Source organism: Protopterus annectens, chromosome 1.part2 (assembly GCF_019279795.1).
Source record: "Protopterus annectens isolate FY-2018-M chromosome 1.part2, PAN1.0, whole genome shotgun sequence".
Taxonomy (NCBI): domain Eukaryota; kingdom Metazoa; phylum Chordata; order Ceratodontiformes; family Protopteridae; genus Protopterus; species Protopterus annectens.
In genome coordinates this window covers 1,198,119,369-1,198,140,121 of record NC_056727.1, presented here as the reverse complement: position 1 = coordinate 1,198,140,121, position 20,753 = coordinate 1,198,119,369, and the positions used below count along the sequence as shown (strand labels likewise).

Genomic DNA, 20,753 nt, shown 5'->3' with positions numbered 1-20,753 from the left:
CCATCAAAACAATCAGCCCCCCCAATTGTGTTGCCATCGGGTAAGCTATCATGTAAAACATCACTAAAGACAACTAGTTTCACGGACTCAACCTTTCCTAGAGGTTGAAATTTTAGAATTAGTTTTGCAGAATGGATTTTACAAACAGTTTTGTTTGTTTCATGCATAGTGTTTAAAATGGCATGTTGTCCTATGGATGCAAGCAGGAAGCATCAGAGATCACGTCTGGTCTACTTTGTGTGGCATCCTAGAGGATTTTCCTATTTCCAGCCTGTGTAAGTTCTTATCATTTGTAGTAAGAGGACAAACCAATGCTCTGCACTTGATGGTTCCATGGTGACAGAATTAATATTTGTTTATGTACCTGTCTTGGTGTACTGCCACCATTCCATCAGTAGCAGCCAAGTTTAATTCCACATAACAAATGTGGCCATGCTGTTCACAGCCAACCTGAAAGGTAACTTTCTTGTAGGTTGTAATTGAAGTGGCAAAGCTTTTTAAGCCACACTGTGTACAATGCCATCCATCATGGCAGACAGGCATGCCAGCGACAGTATTATTCCTGTTTAAGCTGTAGAGCACAATAAGGTCAGCCTATGAGATTTGCTCTCCAGGCTTAACAATAATGTCTTTCATTTTATTGTACTAGTAGAGTGATTTTTCTGCCAGATCATGAAACATATTTCTTGATTTTTCCCTGCTCATTCCACACAGCTTAGGTGGATATCATACCTAAATTTCTCAAGATAGTTACATACCTTGCAAAAATGTAGACTCGATGTTTATTGTATAAATTTTTTACTGCTTTAGATAAGTGATGACCAAAAGAGATGAAAATATTCTGATGCGGTTGATGGTGAATCCTTTAAAGGTTTTTTTTTTCTGGAAGCCGTCTAGCCAGCAGACGTACTTTGGATATTAATCTTTTTGGAGTTTCTTTGGGAGTGCACAACTAATGGATAGAAATACATTTTTGGCTAACTGTATCAACTTTCTGAAAACATTTTTATCATTCCATCTCGTGTCCTAATTTACTGAGCCAGATCGTATGTCCTTAGAAGTCAGAGGGCTGTATCTGATCAGTTCCCAGTTCAAATATGAATATCTTCTACATGTGCATGTCAACAGACCCTTCTGTGCCATACAGTATCAGCAGGAAGTAAACATTTCAAGTATTACCTATTCCTGTAGCTTAACTAGCCTGCGCTACGATTTCAGCCATATGTTGCACTTGTTTTTCTCTGTCCACAAATCTTAAAGTTTGATCTTTTTTTAGACTGTGGCTGCTTTACTCCTCAGTATCAAATTCTACCTTACTCAGTCTTCATTGTAATGTTTTGAGGTTTTTTTATATCATCGTGTTAAGTCTTTTACATCTTCATTGTCTTATTGACATATTGGTACATTGCTTCATTTTTAACTTTGCAGAGCCTAGAATGATGCAACCTTACCCAAAAAACCCTTGCCTTATAAGTACCACAGTTCCATTTTGGCCTGTGATAAGTCTGGATCTTTTCCACTCAGTCACCATAGGTAAATTGATGGGACCTATGAGTGTGATAAAGCATTTAGGAGCTACATCTGTCTATTAGTAGTTCAGAGGAGAGTCCTGGGATAAATTTGCTGTTTCTCACCCATAGATCTAAGTTCCACTTGAAAGCAGACAGGATGAACTTTGTTTTATGTGGATGAGGAGTCTGTTACAGAGCAACTGTGTCCTCTGCGAAATACACCTTTCACTCCAAGGTGTTCTGTTGATACTGCAGAAGAGGTTTAGATCCCTAGACTGAGGATTTCTGATGATATTGGACTTCTTGATGTGCTGTAAATCCACCAGTAATTGGTTGGAGGGTGCCTTTTATGCCAGACAAAGTCAGACGTTAGTAGTCTGTAGGATACCGAGTATAGTGACATGACTTTGAGTTAGTATATGTAGGACATATTCTTTAGGTCTTGTATTCTCTTAGTAAGGTATCTTTGTGGGTGTTCAGTTTCTGCATGTGTCTACACAGATACATGCCAAAGGAGGCATTATATTCAGTGATTGGGGTAATGAGGGCTGAGTAAAGGGGGACAGTGACTTATCTAGATCTAGACACAATCCAGTTGTTTATAAGATGTTCAGTTTAAAAGGCCTTTCTTACAATAATAGACACATGTTGTTCAAAAGTTAGGTTACTGTCCACATAAGTTCCCAAATCCCAAACTAGGGGCATATTGTCATTGCGGTAATTCCATGGGGTAGATGACTTCCCAAAGCATATAGTAGTAATTTTTGGCATTTAATTTCAGACCATGATTTTGATACCAGTCATTAATTTGAGACAAGCCTTCCTGCAGGACGGGTAAATCATTTATATATTAAATGACTGTTTCTAGCTTGCAGTCATCCACGAACTCATTCAACCATTGCCCTTCAGTACTGGCTTTTACTTCTGAAAAGTAGATGCCAAACAGGAGATGTCCCAGCACAGAACCTTGGGGGACTCCAATGGTGACTGGTCTCTTAGTGGAAGTAACTTCTCCTATTTTGATTATCTGTGTCTTGTCTGTGAGCCAGTTGGCAACCCAGCAGGTGACACAGAAGTTTATTCACAGATTATTTAGCTTTTCTGCTATGCCTGAGTAGGGAATTGTGTCAAAAGCTGTGGCCAGGTCAAGGTATGTGGTGTGTACATTTTGCCTTCACCCATTGCTTTGGTAACCTTTTCCAAAAAATCCACCAGGTTGAATAAGCATGACCTGCTCCTGACTAATACAAACTGAGAAGGGTCTAGTGTTTGGAGGTTCTGTATGTCCTGATTGAATAATTCCATGATGTCTTTTCCATGGCTTTGCATATGAGGCTGGTCAGAAGTATGGGTCTGTAATTGCCTGTATCAGTGGAAGGTCCTCCCTTATGCAGGGGATGACTGTGGCTGTTCTCCATTCACTTGATACAAAACCTGTATGGAAGCTAAGATTGAACAGTGTTATTAGGGGGTGTGGCTAAATCATGCTTCACGCTATTTAAGATGCATCCAGGGATATTGTCAGGACCTGTCTATGCAGTATTTTAACTTTTGATACTATTTTTAGAACTTGGTTTAGTCTGATAGCTGGAGATGAGACAGTATCTGTTATATCTTGAGGGACAGACGTAGGGGAGAGATGGGGGTAAAGTTAGAACTAAATTTATTGGCCAGTAGGATAGCTATACCTACAGCCTCTGTATAGGTAACATCGTTCACAATCAGCTCAGTGCATTGCTGTGTTGTGCTTTTGAGATTACAAACACAACTAAAAAATGCCTTGTGATTGTCTTTGGCTTGGGTAGATATTTTAGCCTCAGACTTGGCTTTGGTGGATTTTATTAAGCTCCTGAGTTATTTCAGTGACAAGCCATCTAACATTCTGGGAATTTCTTTTCTTACTGTTGGTCAAAATTATTTTCCTTTTATTATAAAGCTTGTTGATATTATGGTTCCACTTCTTCTTTTTTCGGCTTTTCCCTGTTAAGGGTTGCCACAGCAGATCACCTGTCCTCTCATGATTGGCAGTGGAGTTTTACAGTGTCGAGTTGCCAGCCTGGCGCCCAACCTTCCACAGAAGACACACACATGCACGCACACCTATGGCCAATTTAGAGTGTTCAATCCACCTACAGCATGTCTTTGTGATGTGGGAGGAAACCGGAGCACCCGGAAGAAATCCACGCGACCACAGGGAGGACATGCAGACTCCGCACAGAAGGCAACCCCAGTTGAGGATCGAACCAGAGAGCCTCTTGCTATGAGGCGGCAACACTAACCGCTGCCACCACCATGGCTGCCCGATATTCTGGTTCCACTATGTGGATTTATTTCTGGGGTTTGTCCTGTACTTGTTCCTACAGGGTACAGCTGCATCTATCCAGCTGTTTACATGCTGGTATAGTGTGTGGTGTACATTTCTGTGTATTTAATGGAGTTAATTGGGTTTGGTGGGGTTTTAAGCTTGCAGATTTGTCACTTATGATTAGATAGTTTGTCCTGAAGAAATTTCTAAAGGTTTCTTGGGCGGACTGGAACTCTGGCTTCTGTTTTATTTTGAAGGAGACTGCTTTATGGTCAGACCTCACAATTGATGGAGATACGCAAATGATGGTGTAAGATGCTCCCATGTTAGTAAGGACAAGGATCCAAGATGTTATTCCCCCAGTGAATACTCTAATTGTTCCAGGACATTTGTATTGACAAAGTCCAGGAATCTCTGTGCTTGCAAACTAGTGGTGGTGTAAGTTTCCCAGTCTGTTGTTAGATAGTTTAGATCACCTAGGAAAATGGTATTGGGTTTAATACTGATTGATTCTAGTCCTTGTAGATAGTCATTGTGGCTTTCTTTTGTCACAGAGGGAGTGATTTAACTAGCTAATATGTGGTATGGGAGCTTTGTGATGGTTATTTGGATATGAAGAACTCTAGTACATCATGCTGCTTTACCAGCCTTGATGTGAGTCTCTTCTGAGTGTAGACTGATAGACCACCACCTTTTTTCCCCATCCAGTACAGTAGCTGGTCTGAACTTCTTTTTTTTTAACATCAGACTCCAGTTTGGGTTCATGTCTCAGTCACTGTCATTAGTAGCGTTTACTTTTAACAGCACAGTATTTCAGTTAATGTCTGATTGTGGCTTTCACTTTCCTGGTAAGCAATAGGGCAGTTGCAAGAGCATGCTTTCACTTTTCAAACTGAGTGACATGATTCCAAATCAGTACTTTTTTTTCAGCTTTTATAGGACTTGTTTTCATCAAATGAAAGATGGTGTCTCTCACCTAGTATTATACTGGGATTTAATGGCAAAGCTTATAAAGACACCTGGGTCAATAGTCTAGTAACATCGTATGAACCTAAATGCAGGCAGGATTCTAGAATTGGAAACCATTCTCTGCTACCGTGAAAAGTTTGATCAAACAAGCTGAGTGTTTGAGATATGTGGAATTTATTATGATCGTCATAGCTGCACAGACAGTACCTTAGAGGAGAATACACACCTTCCATATTTTTTACTCCTGAAGAAGCACACTCTGTTCACTATAAAGCAAATATTGTTGCAGAAGTCTGTCATAAAACACCTGCTGCTGTAAAAGCCTCAAACAAAATGAAGAACAGAGTTAACCTAGAGGAGAGAATAGTGGCACTTTTAGGGAGTATGTATGAGACCTGAGAAAGTGTGGTTCCCATATAATTTTAAGGCAAGTTGGGGAAGAGATCACACTGCATTTTATAGGCAAGTGTAAGAAGAAGAATGGAATGGTTCCAGAAATGCACACCACCAACTCTGGGCCAATATTTAATTAAATCAAGCAGAATATTGAGCACTTTCATCTCGTAGCAAAAGAGACTTCATCAGAATATATTCACTGTTAAATTTAATATATTTAAATACTACAAACAATTAGTGATGTACAATCATGACTGAAACTAATCAAATTTTAAAGCAGCAAAACCAGAAAATAATAACATTGTAAATAAAATCATTCATTATATAAGTTATGCACCATCCATAAAATCTACAGTAGCATTAAATGTATACCCTACTAAAAATAATAACATGAAATTTATTATATATTATTTGCTCTCTCATATAAAAAAGGAACAATGAATGTAGAGTCATTTAAACCTGGAGGGAACATGGTGGGCAACTTAAACTGCCATTCCATTTCTTTTTTCTTTAACCTGTTCTTCCAATTTCCAGCTCTAGGGTTTAATCTAATCACCTCTAGTACAACAAATGTAAATTTATGATACACTCGTGCATGTTTATATAAAATGCATTATTCAGCTTTTTATTTTTGATATCATTAAGATGTTCTTAAATCCTATTCTTCAAGGGGCGTTCTGTTTTGCCCACATAGAAATGTAAACATGATACACATATAGCCAAATATACCACTCTGTTTGTCAAACAATTACCTTTCTGAAATACAAACTGACTATGCAATTTATTATTCAGGGTGACGTCCCTTTCCTTATTAATGTATGGACACTGACTACACATTCCACAGGGTTCTGTGCCTGAAAGTGATGACTGTGTTGGGTCATTTACAAACCTTGGTGTTATACCCACTTTATTCAAGATGTCCTGGTTTGTCCTAAAGATGTTCCAATTAGCTCAAAATGCACCCTTAATTTCATCAGAAAGGTAGTTGTACTGCAGTACGCAAGCCTTTTCGTATGGACCTCTCTTATTCTGTGCTGTTGCCATATCACTTTGAGCTGTTGATCCCGCACCCAACAACGACTTGTATACAGTCCCCCATTTATCATGTACGTCATCTAGAACTTCATTATCAAGGTTCGGGGGTAACCTCTCTCCTGAAACATGATGGATATTTTTTCAAACTCTATTTTTATATCTTCAAGATGTGATGTAATTCAGGCTATTCTTACTGCTTGACCCTTGATCATAATTCTTTTTTGTGTAAGTGGATGATTACTATGGAAATGGAAATATCCATTACAGAAAGTGTCCTTACGATAAATAACAAATCTAAACCCCTGTGTATCATGTGAAATAAATGTGTCCAAATAATTAATCCCTTTTATGTCATAGTTATAGGTACATTTTAGAAAATCTGTAGTTTGATCCAAATATAACATAAACTGTTCTATTTCATCTGTTGGCCTATCCCACAGGATAAAGGTGTCATCCAAAAATCTCGAATAACTTCTAATCATATATCAAAAAGGACTATTAACTACATATTTGGTCTCCCACCCCAATAATACAAGGTTAGTATAGACGGGGGCACAAGCAGCCCCCATCGCAACACCCTTTACCTGTTGGTAATATTCTTCTTCAAAATAAAGGAAGTTATTTTCAAATATTAAATTCATAATTTTGCATATCAGGGTGATTTGTTCATGTGTGAGATCTGAAAAACCAAACAACCTTTCCTCAAAGAGGGTACTGCCCTCATACTTGGGTATAACAGTAAAAAGGTCTTTTAACATCAACTGTTTAAAAAAAAATTAAATCCTTTTTCCATAAGTCTTGCTTCAAAAGTCCTAGGAATTCCCATGAATCCTTAACGAGATGTACTTTACCCAAAACATGTTGCACAGAAGAGTCCACAAATACTGCCAGTGGATGTGTTTTAGAACCACTGGCAGTTACTATAGGTCTAAAAGGTGGCCTTAGTACATTTTTATAGATCATGGGAATCACAAAAAAATTAGGAATAATTGGATCCTTTTTATACAAAAAATTATATAATTCAGGGTCTGTCCTCTTCTCCATTAAATATTCCTCCAAATATGAGTCTACACATGCATATGCTATATTTGTCTGGTTTTTAGATACATAGGTAGAGACATCAAATAGCAATTCATGCATCTTATTAGAATAGTCTATAGATCTAAATAAAACAATACCCCCACCCTTATTGGGGGTCATTATTCGAATAGAACTGTCTTTTCTTAAATCCATGAATAAATTATACTCCTGCTTAGTGAGGTTCCACGGGACCCTTCCAATTATGAAAGTGAATATCATTTATGTCCTCCACTACCAATTTCTCATAAGTATCTAATAAAGGATGTAGTGGGGGATTAAAGATGCTCCTTTTCTTTGGTAATGCAGTATTGCCATATGTCATTATTGGTGTTATCTCACAAGATGTTACTGGCAGTGCTGTATCTCGTTCCGTGAAAAGGATATCAAAATTTTATTTCCTAACATATAGTTTCAGTGCAGTAATGCTGTCCAATAAATTGCCTTTCCTTTCTAGAACAAATTTCACCCCTTTTGATAAATTAAAATATTTTTTCGTAATTATTCTAGCCAAATAATTATAAATAGTGAAACCCTCACTACTACAGACTATATTGTGGCATTCATTTAAATCACTTAATTGTTCCCTCCTTGTTACTTGTTCTTCCTCTGGGGTTGTGGGTAATAGAACCTGTTGTATTCTCCATTCTCCATGTACTTGTGGGCCAATCTTTGTGAGCGTCTCAACCCTTGAAAATCCTGTTGTTCATCCCTGCCATTGATGTTTTCCCTACCTTTTCTAACTACCTCACTATAACTAGTTGCAGGCCCATCACTATCCCTCTGCAATTCAGTATTATTCATGAAAAGTTTTTCTGTAGGGTACACTTGTTTATTCCTATACTGCTTTAAATCTCTTTCTAATTTCCATTGTTTTTTTTTTTTACAGAAGAAGTTATTACATCTTCTCTCAACTTTATCCAAACTTTTAAACTACAATTCCTTGTACTGAGGAAATATTAAATCATACCTAATTTTAACATCAAGTGAATCAACTTCAGTTACTACAGCATCCTTTTATTTTTCATAATAAAACAATGTCTTTTTGACAAAATTTATTCCCATATCATCAAAAAGTGCAGAAAAATCAGTAACAATATCTTTGTCATGAAATAGTTTTCATTTGGGAAAATAGTTTGATAAGTCTTGTAAGCTCACCCTTAAGTTGTGAGACTTCCTCTCTTAGTTGTATAAGTTCCATATTGACATTCTCTGCACCTGGAGATACAATCTCATCCAGAAAGTCCATAGTGCATCTGGGACCGCAAAACGAACCAATAGCACAAATAAAACTGTAAACCAAATACAACTATGAAACAAAAATGGAACGGTTCCAGAAACGCACACCACCGACTCAGAGGCAATATTTAATTAAATCAAGCAGAATATTGAGCACTTTTGTCTCATAACAAGAGAGACTTCATCAGAATACATTCACAATGATTGACTTCAACAATTGGCTAAACTTCTGGTGTCATTCTAAGGGGATCCAGTATCTCTCTGCCTGGGACAGCAGGGTCGACAGACCACAATGCTTTGCCAGGGATGGCCTGAACCTGTCAACCCTGGGATTCTGGATACTGGCTAAGGCTCTTGCCGCCCCTTAAGGGTGGTGAATTTGTCATTTGAACCTTGCCTAAAGTGCTTTTTTAGGCAAGGTTCAAATGACAAATTCACTACCTAAGTGGAACAGGCAAGCAAAAACTGAGGGTAATGCTACTCAGTGCTAGAAGTCTAAATCTCAAAATGCACTCCCTCGAGGCACTCCTTAAAATGGAGAACATCAATATCTGTGCAGTGACTGTGACCTGGTTCAAGGCTCCTGAGAGCACCCCTGCATTACCAGGCTATAACTCATGCCACACTTTTCGGCCATCTAACCTGGACCAGAGCACCAAAGGCGGAGTTGTGTCCATATTCATTCAGGATATCCACACTTCCAGGCTAGTTGTTCAGCATAATGCATCCATGGCTATCCAAGAGCAACTAAGTCTGGGCAAAACTGCAATCCAAATTGTAGCTTGCTACAGATCCCCCACCATGCCCCAGGATTCCCACTCCTCTTTTCTTGATATACTGGAAAATATTAGGGTTCAGCCAAACACCCTAATATTGGGCGATTTTCAACTACCCCACCATTAACTGGGAAAACTACTCGTACCAAATCCTTCACTCAACGCTTTCTTGAATTCATAAATTCCAATGCCCTGGATCAACTTATCCACATCCCCACCAGGGGCAACAATATCCTAGACCTAGTCATTACCAACATGAGTGACTGGTGTTCCACACCTGAAGTCAACTTTTCGTTGGTCAGATCCGACCATAAGCTAATCACCCTAGATATCCACATCCTGCCCCCACCCCCCCATTAAGGAAACCATGGTAAGAAAAATTCTCCAAAACCAACTTCATGCTTCTTAAGACAGAAGTGGCGAACGTCATGACACCCATGCAGATGGACAATACAGTTACGATTGCTGAATCCTACACAAATGCACTCTATAAGCACTTACACGAGTGCATGGATCGTGCTATCCCAAAAAGAACCAAGATGCTTGCCTCCAAAAAAAGGCAGCCAATCTGGTGGTCCCCTGCCATAAACAAACTCTACAACAGAAGGAAGAAACTGTTGCAAAAGACAGTAAAAACCCATGAGTGGAGGAGCTCCCTGGTCAGCCTCAGTAAGAAGCTGAGATCTCTTATAAAATCCTCCAAAGCTAGCTACAAAAACAAAATTGCCACTGATTCTAGGGACAACCACAACTCATTCTATAGCTATGTCAAGAATCTCAATGGCAACACCTAGATCTGCTCTGAGTTACAGCAGAACAGCACGAGAATTACACAACCAACTAATGTTGCCAACATCCTGGCAGATAGGTTCAGTGCTAACTTTACCCCCCTCTCACCCCTTAAAGGGCCCATATATATACAGGAAGACTGCAGAGTCCCTGTAATCACAACTACGCAGGTAAAAGCTGCACTCTCTAAAGCCAAAAACACAGCATCCATGGGAGCAGACAACATCCCAGGCTGCGTTTTACACGAACTTCAGACTGAACTGGCTCCCCACCTAAGCACCTTGTTCAATCATAGCCTCATGTCAGGCTTTGTGCCCACTGAATGGCGCAGAGCAACAGTTATCCCACTCCACAAAGGGGGAGCCATCACTGATCCCGAGAACTATCGCCCTATTAGCCTGGTCTGTAAGGCCGTGGAACGTATCATCATGGAACTCATAAACAAAGACATTGGTAACCTCCAAAGTCTGGACCCCATGCAGTTTGGGTTTGTGAAAGGCGGATTATGCTTCCTGAGCCTGATCGACTTCTTTGAGGCAGTCACCAAAGCCGTAGACAGGGGTAAGGTGGTTCACACGGCCTGTCTTGACCTCGCCAAGGCTTTCGACACCATCCCCCATTCTGGAATTATAGCTAAACTCACTAAAATAAGTATAAATCCCTATGTAACAAGATGGGTTGCCATCTGGCTCACTGACAGAACCCACACTGTAAAAGTTGCAGACCCCAAATCTGACTACAAACCAGTGACAAGTGGATTACCACAGGGTTCAGTCCTGGGACCTCTCCTGTTTGGTATCTACTTCTCTGAAGTACAGGCTAACACAGAAGGCCTCAAGAAAAATCTTGATAAGTGAATGGGAAATAGGAAATACACCCCGGGGATCACTTCTGTGGCTCTGCTCGACAGGGGCACAGGAAAATAACTTTCTTGGGTGGCATAAGCCAGGGAACCTTGTTGGCTAGGCTTACTTAGGCCCTTAGGCCGATAGCCTATTACCTACCTATGAACATGTGAACAGTTAAATTTAAAACATTGAAATACTATTAACAATCAGTGATGTAGCATTCACATGACTGAAACAAAGTAAATCAAATTTTAAAGCAGCAAAACCAGAAAATAATAACTTTGTAAATAAAATCATTTATTATATAAGTTATGCACCATCCATAAAACCTACAGCAGCATTAAATGTATACTCTAGTAAAAATAATAGCATGAAATGTATTATATATCATTTACTCTATCATATAAAAAGGAACAATGGCTATAGAGTTATTTAAATCGGGAGGGAGCATGGCAGCCAACTTAAACTGCCATTCCGTTTCTTTTTTCTTTAACCTGTTCTTCCAGTTTCCACCTCTAGGGTTTAATCTAATCAACTCTAGTATACCAAATGTAAATTTATCAAATTTATGACAAACTTGTGCATGTTTATATAATGCATTATTCAGCTTTTTGTTTTTGATATCATTAAGATGTTCATGAATCCTATTCTTCAAGGGACGTTCCATTTTGCCCACATAGAAATGTTAACATGATGCACATATAGCCAAATATACCAACCACCCTATTTGTCAAACAATTACCTTTCTGAAATGCAGCCTGACTATGCAATTTATTAATCAGGGTGACGTCCCTTTCCTTTTTAATGTATGGACACTGACTACAAATTCCACAGGGTTTTATGCCTGAAAGTGATGACTGTGTTGGATCTGTCTTACTTTCAAACAATTTTTTAAAATTAGCCCCTGTACTATTTACAAACCTTGGTGTTATGTCCACTTTATTCAAGGTGTCCTGGTTTGTTCTAAAGATGTTCCAGTTAGCCCGAAATGCACCCTTAATTTCATTGGAAAGGTGGTTGTACTCCAGCACGCAAGTCTTTTCATATGGACCTCTTTTATTCTGTGCTATCGCTGTATAATTTTGAACTGTTGATCTCTCACCCAACAACAGCTTGTATACAGTCCCCCATTATCATATACCTCGTCTAGAACTTCATTTATCAAGGTTTGGGGGTAACCTCTCTCTATTTTGGATTTATCCATTGGTCCTTTTTTATATGATAGAGCAAATGATATATAATACATTTCATGTTGTTATTTTTAGTAGGGTACACATTTAATGCTGCTGTAGATTTTATGGATGATGCTTAACTTATATAATGAATGATTTTATTTACAATTTTATTGACAATGTTGTTATTTTCTGGTTGTTGCTGCTTTAAGACTTGATTTATTTGTTTCAGTCATGTGATTGCTGCATCACTAATTGTTTGTAGTATTTAAATTTAACAGTGAATATATTCTGATGAAGTCTCTTTTGTTACGAGACGAAAGTGCTCAATATTTTGCTTGATTTAATTAAATATTGGCCCTGAGTTGGTGGTGTGCGTTTCTGGAACTGTTCCATTTTTGCAGTTTTAAGTGTAAGAAGAAGATCAGATCACAGCAGAGCAGCTGGCTCTTTTATAGTGAGCCAGTTATTAACATAGTGAATGGTGCCTATTTGGAGGAGAGCAGAATAAATCTACAAACCTTGATATAAAGGATGTGGGTAGCATTGTTGTGAAGCTGTTCACTAACTGAGGTTATAGTATTCCTTTGTGAATAACCTCTGTACCATATGGGAATGTAATCTAGATAGACTAGGAAGCCAGTGTGATCCAAGTCACTCTGCACAGTCGGTTAAAGAGAACATCACGGCATTTTAAGAAGACTATCAGTTCAGTGTGATTGTTTTGCCAGATCATTTTTTTTTTTGAAAGGAAGTAGGGATTTTACTCTTGCAGGGTGCCAGAGAAGATTTTCTTAACTTTTCCTACTTGAGAATAATTTGCTTATTCTTAATGAGTCAAGTGAGATGCTTGTATTGTTCTTGTTGAAGTTCTCCTTTGTTAGTAATGTGAGAAGCAGAAGGGCTGTAGGGCTTTAGGTCATTGGTGTAGAGGATGAGGTAAGAGAAATAAAGGCTGTATGAAAGACAGTTTATGAATAAGCTGATAAGAAGGTTCCCAAGGACTGAGGTTTGAGGGATGCTATAGTTAGTGGTTTCAGAAGAAGAGAAGTAGAAGACAAGCTTGACTCTAAAGGATCACTGAATAAGGTGACTATTGAACCAGATGGCAACTTCTTAGGCAAAGTGAACATATTGTATTAAAAAAAAAAGAAATGAGCTCACAATTAACTACACTGAAAGCCATAGTCACTTATTTGAATAGAGCTCAAGTAGGAAAAACACCTTCCATGGAAGTCAGGATAGCTTCTGTGAGGGAGAAGAGTGCAGCTTGGGTACATCTACCATTAATAAATCTGTGCTGGTTGTGATGCCCCTGCACTGGCCCAGTAATCAAGGAGCCTCAGTCCTCACCACTGGCAACAGTGGGGGATGTAAACACTGGGAGGATGACAAGTACACACACAGTAAAGTGCAATTTCCCTTAAGAGCACACAAAGATCACAGTCGGTCTGGAGCTGGTTTCTCCCTCTTTCTCCAGATCCCAGTAAGACTCCCCACTGGCACAGCTATATAGTTTAGTCCTTAGCCAGGGTTCCAAGACAAGTCCTCCAACACTTCTCTGTCCAACCAGTACTTTGTGTCCCTGCCAAAGTAGCTCACACATACACACACACACACACACACACACGCACACACGCACACACGCACACACACACACACACACACACACACACACACACACACCTGGGGGAACGATGGCACAGGTTTACTAGCTATTCCCCCTTCTGCCCAGGCTATGAGGTAGTTCCAGCTGCCACTACTTATCAGCTACTTTTATGTCCCTTAACAAAGGCTGTCCAATCCTACTGGGTAATGTTATTATTAATGCAAATGGTAGTCTGACCAAGACTTCCAAGGCTGTTTAGGAGTGACCTGTAAAGTGTCACCAAATACATATGCGAGTACTCTATGAGCTTAAATATGTCTCACAAATATCGGTCACAAAGATAGGTTTACATATATTTAATAATAGAATAAGGCGATACTTGGTAAATCAAACACAGTTACTTCAGAGTTCAAAAGCACAGGAAATATTTGAAACAGCATTGCAGGAGAGTCTCAAATAAATAAAGAGAATGTCTACAATAACCTTTACTATATTCCTATCTGAGTCTAAAAATAGTTAATATGCCCTAAGAACTTACAGCAAGGCAAGTGCAGATGGTGATGGAGTGGATGTTCTTGCTAGGTCCAAGACAAAATACAAAATGCCCAGTCTCTCCCTCTCTCTCAGAGTTCTTAAATTAATATCAAATATTACTGCTGGGTTAGCTTGGATGACATCAGTGTTTGTCAACTGACTTCAGTTCTTAAGCTAACCCCCCCCCCCATTGTAGCATTTGACATCTCCTTGTGAAAAATAAATAGCCTTCAAATGTTTGCAGTTGCTAGAAGACATAAAACAATAAAACACTTGCAAAACAATGCAGAAGGCACCCTAGTTCTAGACATCCTGTCTCCTTACTGCATTGAAACTAACTTTTATAGCACAATCGTAAAACAATTTAATTTCATAGGTTCATAGGTTGGTATTAGGCTATCGGCCCTAGGGCCCATACAAGCCTAGCCATAACAATTACCTAGCTATTCCTTCTCACAGTATTTACTTCCCTGGACCCCTGTCTAGCAGGGCGACTGATGTGATCCCGGGATAAATTTTCTATCTCCCATCCAATCATCAAGGTTCTCTTTTGAAGAGGACCAAAGAGGTGCTCTGCTTGACATGTATAGGCAGTCTATTCCAGAGTCTGGGGAGTCTCTGGGTCAGAAACCTATCCCTCCATCATGTTTTGTTCATTGTGATGACAAGGTTTAAATCCCTGGAGCATGTGGCTCTGAGGGATTGGGATTTCTTTAACTGTAGCATGTCCAACAGCTCTGGGTTTGACATGGCCTTGTATGTTAAGCAAAGATTGCTGCTGAGTAGACAATATGCGACATAGCATAGGTGGAATTTTTTAGACGGCCAGCATAGGGCATCTGCTTTAGGCCTGTGATTCTTTTAGTGAGGTATTTCTGCGGCCTTTCCAGTTGTTGCAGATGTTTTGAGAGGTACATGTCAAACAGGGCGTTGTATTCTGTAATGGGTCTAATGAGGGATGAGTACAGTGGGACAATGACCTCCTTTTTTGTGGATGAAAAGCCCTTAGTGATGAGGTGTGCCACATAGAAGGATTTCTTGACTGTTGTGGCGATGTGGTTATCGAAGGTGAGACCACTCTCCATCTGTGTCCTTAAGTCTCATCACATTTTCAGTGTTTAGTGTACTGCCACCTATGCGGTAATTCACGGGTACATGTTTTTTCCCAAAGGGGATAACTATACATTTCTTGGCATTGAGCTTGAGCCCATGGCTCTGGCACTAAGCATCTGTTTCTGTAAGGCCCTTTTGTAGTATATCCATATCATTTGGGGGTTCAATAATGGCTCCCAGTTTGCAGTCAACTGATTTTCTTGAAGTTTTGCAAGATAACTCTGCATGTTCCAGTTTTGACTATTAAAATATACATTTGCACAGGTATGTAGTTTATATGCATTTCTGTTCAAAGTCAGCAGGGCATGCTGTGATTACGTTTTAGCTCAGTACATAACATACAATTCTGTATAAATCATATCAATATTCACAAGTGACAGAAGTATTTACAAAATTCCAGATAGCCGGGTTGGCTGTATTTCCCTATATCACACTGGTGTCTCAAGAAGATGTGATATTTATTTAAGTAGCCTGAAGCTTGTTGATAAACATTTCAAGTGATTGGGCTAGTACAGAAAGGATGGAGATTAGGTCAGTATTATGAGGTACTCCTGGGGGAATTTGTTTTTAGGAGAGGGAAGATGAAATCTCATTTCTGGAAAGAGAGAAATTTACCTGATATAAAATTTTAAAATAATTAGAGTGACAAATTAAATATGTGCAGAATTTTAAGAATCAAGGAAGGATGTGGTCACACTTTGGCTTGCCATAATCTGAAAGGTCACTGAGCAGTTTTTCAGTTTGTCTAAGATATTGAACAGATTAAGTGTAATTCTTAGTTTGATGAAGAGGAAGATGTGACAGGGAGATATGAATTGTGCAGGATAATTCAAAAAGTGTTTTTAAAGTCTTCTGGAAGAAAAGCAGGACTCATTTGTGAGTTCTTTGCTTTCTCCGTAATTTTATTGACTTGTACGTGAAAGCTTTATGGACTGGAAAGAAGTTAAGATAGCTTATCTCTGGTTTACCAGGCTTTCTATTTTATGGAAGCCTTTTTGGCAATTGTTTTATTTTTTGAGTGATAATGTGTTGTGGACTAGAGCAAAGAAAAGTATCTTTTTTCAGAATGTCCAAATTGTCTTTGTACTTTTGGAGTTGTAGGACCTCAAAAGTCTTCCACAAATTTGTGCCATTTAGCTGCATTGAAAATTAGTCTAGCAGATTATAGTGCAAATCCAGAATCTTTATATTTACAAACATGAAATAATGTGACATAAGACTAGTGTGTTACTGATATTAGCATGAAGTTATTACAGAATTTTTGGGTCCCACCACTATATTTACCTCCAGAAGGTCCATACTTTCCCAGTCCGAATATTTGTGTTTATTTAAGTTACCCAGAATGAATGTGATGTGTGCACATAATTAATGAAAGTGTGAATGAATGACAGTCTGCGATTGTGTGCCAATGCATGCATATACTAGCAATGCAGCAGTGACTATTGGCCATTTGTTCTTTATGGTTAGGAAGAGTATCCTATACCTTAGTCATGTAGTTGACGAGTTATTGTAGTGTAGTTAAGGTAGCTGTTTTATCTTGGCCTTAGTTACTCAATAGTACAAGTGCATGTTTATCAGGTTTCAGCATATGATGTAAAGGGCTTAATTGTGGCCCAGGACTTGCTTGTCAGCCAGATAGAGTTCTGCCTTATTGCCTGCATTTGAAGTACCCATCCCTTCACTTCCTTGGGTCTTGAAGTTTACAATTGACATGCTTTTCTATCTCTCATTTGAACTGACTGATTTTAGTGGACATGAAGATGGGGAAAAATGTTTTCTTGATGGCCATTATCTCTGCTTACTAGGATCATAGAGCAACAGGTGCATAGTTTTAGGGAATGTGGTTTGTTCTTTCAGGGGATCAGGTGTCTATTAGGAGTAATCCATGTTTCCTCAGGAAAATGTTGTAGGAGGAGTTCTTAAACCAGTCCACTCACAAAGAGCTCTTCATATCCCTGGAATGCACCAATTGCTGAGATACTGTCTGGAAAAATTGTACGTGTTTTAGAAGGCAGACCATTTGTTTTGTTCCTTTGCTCCAGATAAGGAGGATCTGGCTAAGGCTAAGCAAACTCTTTACAAATGGATTGCTAAGGCTAAATACAGTAAAGCTCTGAAGGGCTTCACTTCCAAACTTGTCTTCTGGTCAGCTCAGCTCAAGTTGCTTGACAGTTTGGGTGCGTGGAATGTGCCCTGAAGCTTTGGAAGCTGGTTGTCTGTTATATCCTTGGCAGGATATAACCCATATAGCTAAAGCTACTGCAGCAATGATCGTTCAAACATATTATTTCATGGTAAGTCAGTTTACACAGCTGTGCTTTCGCTACAGACTGGCTTTTATTCAGTGGAAGAAATTATATTTGGCATTAATGAATGTAGAGCATGTGTCAGAATCTTAGCACTTGTTTAGTCTTTCTATCGGATGTTGACTGTTTGCCAGGATACTTGTTTAAATTGTTAGGGTCACATGAAGTTGAAATTGATGCTTTTAAGCTGTTTTCACAGTACAAAAAAATCTCAATCACAGCATATAAAAATTTTGTACATATTTGGTTGACTTTATTGATGCACTTCTCATGGAATGTTTTAAATTTTCACAGGACAGTATATTCTGCTGTTTGTATGGAAATGGCATCTTGGGGGTTTCTAGTGGCTGCTGTCGAACACAGGTAAGTGTTTCTGTGAGCTGAATCATAACATGTTATATGCACAGTTCATTCACACATTACAGAGCAGCTTTTATTTTTTTAGACATGGTCATTTTCTGAAATGTAAAACAAAGCATCATTTTGCCCAGTGTAAATTTGTCACTGCAAGCTTTGAAAAGGGTCTTCTCCACAAAGTTGGAAGGGTTTAGCTGTGAACCCAACTGGAATATTAAGAATTATGGATGTTGTGTGAGCTGATTATATTAATTCTAGAGGTTAAGATGGAAAAACCTAATACATGGTTGTGTGAGATGCTTTGTTCCCCTACCCAACCATGTCCCAAGATTCACACTCCACATTCCTAAGTACCCCGGAGAATATTAGGGTACAAACTAACACTCTCATACTGGGCGACTTTAACTACCCGTCCATTAACTGGGGAAACTACTCATGTACCAATACACTTGCCCAACGCTTTCTGCAATTCATTAATTCCAATGCCCTGGACCAGCTCATTCTGACCCCCACTAGAGGTAGCAACATCCTTGAACTGGTCATTACAAACATGGCCGACCGTTGCTCTACACCAATAGTCAACTCCTCCTTGGTTAGATCCAGTCACAAGCTAATCACCTTGGAAATCCACATCCCTCCCACCCCCTACCCCCAACACAGGTAACCACCATGAAAAACTTCTCCAAAGCTAACTTTGGGCTTCTAAAAACAGGTGGCTAACTTCACGGCACCCATGCAAACGGAGAATAATTGCATGACTGCCAAATCATACACCAGTGCACTATACGAACACGTACACAAATGCATGGATCTCACCATACCCAATAGAACTAAGATGCTCTCCTCAAAAAAAAGGAAGCCAATCTGATGGTCCCCTGCCATAAACAAACTCTACAACAGAAGGAGGAAACTGATGCAGAATAAGATGAAGTCCCAAAACTGGAAAAACTCCCTAATCAGCCTCAACAAAAGGTTGAGATCCCTCATCAAATCCTCTAAAGCTAGCTATGAAAACAAAATTGCAACAGATAGTAAAAACAACAAGGCTTTCTATAGTTATGTAAAGAATCTCCATGGCAATAGCCAGATTTGTTCTGAGCTACTGCACAGTGGTACCTCATATACCGAGCCAACAGATATTGCAGATATACTGGCAGGTAGATTCAGTGCTAACTTTACCCCCCCTCCCTAGGACCAGTCAAAATACCAGTAGATTGCCAGGCACTCAGTATTACTGCTGCACAGGTTAAAACAGCACTGTCCAAGGCCAAGAATACAGCTTCTGTGGGACCTGACAGTATCCCTGGCTGTGTTCTACATGAACCACAGAGTGAACTGGCACCTCACCTGTGTACCCTGCTCAATCACAGCCTCACCTCAGGCTTTGTCCCTACCAAATGGTGCACTGCTACAGTCATCCCTCTCCACAAAGGAGGAGCAACTACAGATCCCGGGAACTATCGCCCCATTAGCCTGATGAGTCTAATATGCAAAGCTGTGGAACGCATCATCTTTGACCTAATAAACAAGGATATAGGGATTCTCCAAACTGTGGATCCTACACAGTTTGGTTTTGTGAAGGGTAGTTCATGCCTACTCAACTTGATCGGCTTCTTTGAGTCAGTCACCAGAGCTGTGGATGAAGGTAAGGTGGTCCATACAGCTTACCTTGATCTGGCCAAGGCCTTTGATACCATTCCCCAGTCAGGAATCATAGAAAAGCTTACTAAGCTAGAGATCAACCCCTATATCACTAGGTGGGTTGCAAACTAGCTCACAGATAGAACCCACAGTCTGAAAGTAGTTGACTCCAAGTCAGACTGCCAACCAGTCACGAGTGGAGTCCCACAGGGTTCGGTTCTGGGTCCGCTCCTGTTTGGTATCTACTTCTCTGAAGCCCAGGCCAACACAAAAGGACTCTGGCTGACAAAGTTTGCAGACAACTGCAAGTTGGGAGCTATTATTAACTCCCCAAGTGATGCTGACATCCTACAGAAAGGCCTCAATGAGACCAATGTCTGGTGTCAGAACCATGGCCTTAAGTTCAATGCCAAAAAGTGTGTCTTCATCCCCTTTGGGAAAAACCTGATTCCCTTGGATTACCACATTGATGGTAGTCCACTGAACACAGAAGGCGTTATAAGAGATCTGGGAACACAGGTTGACAGCAACCTTTTGACCACCATGTTGCCACTGTGGTCAGAAAGTCCTTCTGTGTGACGCATCTCATTACTAAGGGATTTGCATCCAGGAAGAAAGGGGTCATTGTCTCCATCTGCTCTTCCCTCATTAGGCCAACATCGAGTACAATGCCCCATTTGGCATGTACCTCACTAGACACCTGCAACAACTGGAGAGACCACAATAGTACCTCACAAAGTGGATCCTAGGCCTTAAACACTTGTCCTATATGGGCAGACTCAAAAAAACTCCCAACTATTCTCGGTCTCATATCGCCTGCTTAGAGGCGATATCTGCTTGACTTACAAATCCATGTCTGACCCAGCTCTGTTAGAAATGCTACATCTAAAGAAATCCCAAGCCCTCTACACCACACGCTCCAGAGACCTCTGCCTCATTACCACAATCAACAGAATGTGCTGGAGGGACAGGTTCATAACCCAGAGACTGCCCCATACTATGGAATAGAATTCTCATACATGTCAAGCAGCGCACCTCACTGGGCCCTGTTCAAGAGAAAGCTTGATGAGTGGATG

The 20,753-nt window shown here is 39.8% G+C and overlaps 1 protein-coding gene across 7 annotated transcripts in view; it reads left to right on the top strand.

The window, feature by feature from the left end:
• PAFAH2 (platelet activating factor acetylhydrolase 2) overlaps positions 1 to 20,753 on the top strand; it is a 1,159,086-nt gene that overhangs the window by 490,592 nt on the left and 647,741 nt on the right. For all 7 annotated transcript variants that reach the window (XM_044060057.1, XM_044060056.1, XM_044060053.1 and 4 more), the window contains one exon: positions 17,974 to 18,042. In XM_044060057.1, the coding sequence (XP_043915992.1) occupies positions 17,974 to 18,042 (69 nt within the window). The remainder of the gene's footprint in view (positions 1 to 17,973; positions 18,043 to 20,753) is intronic.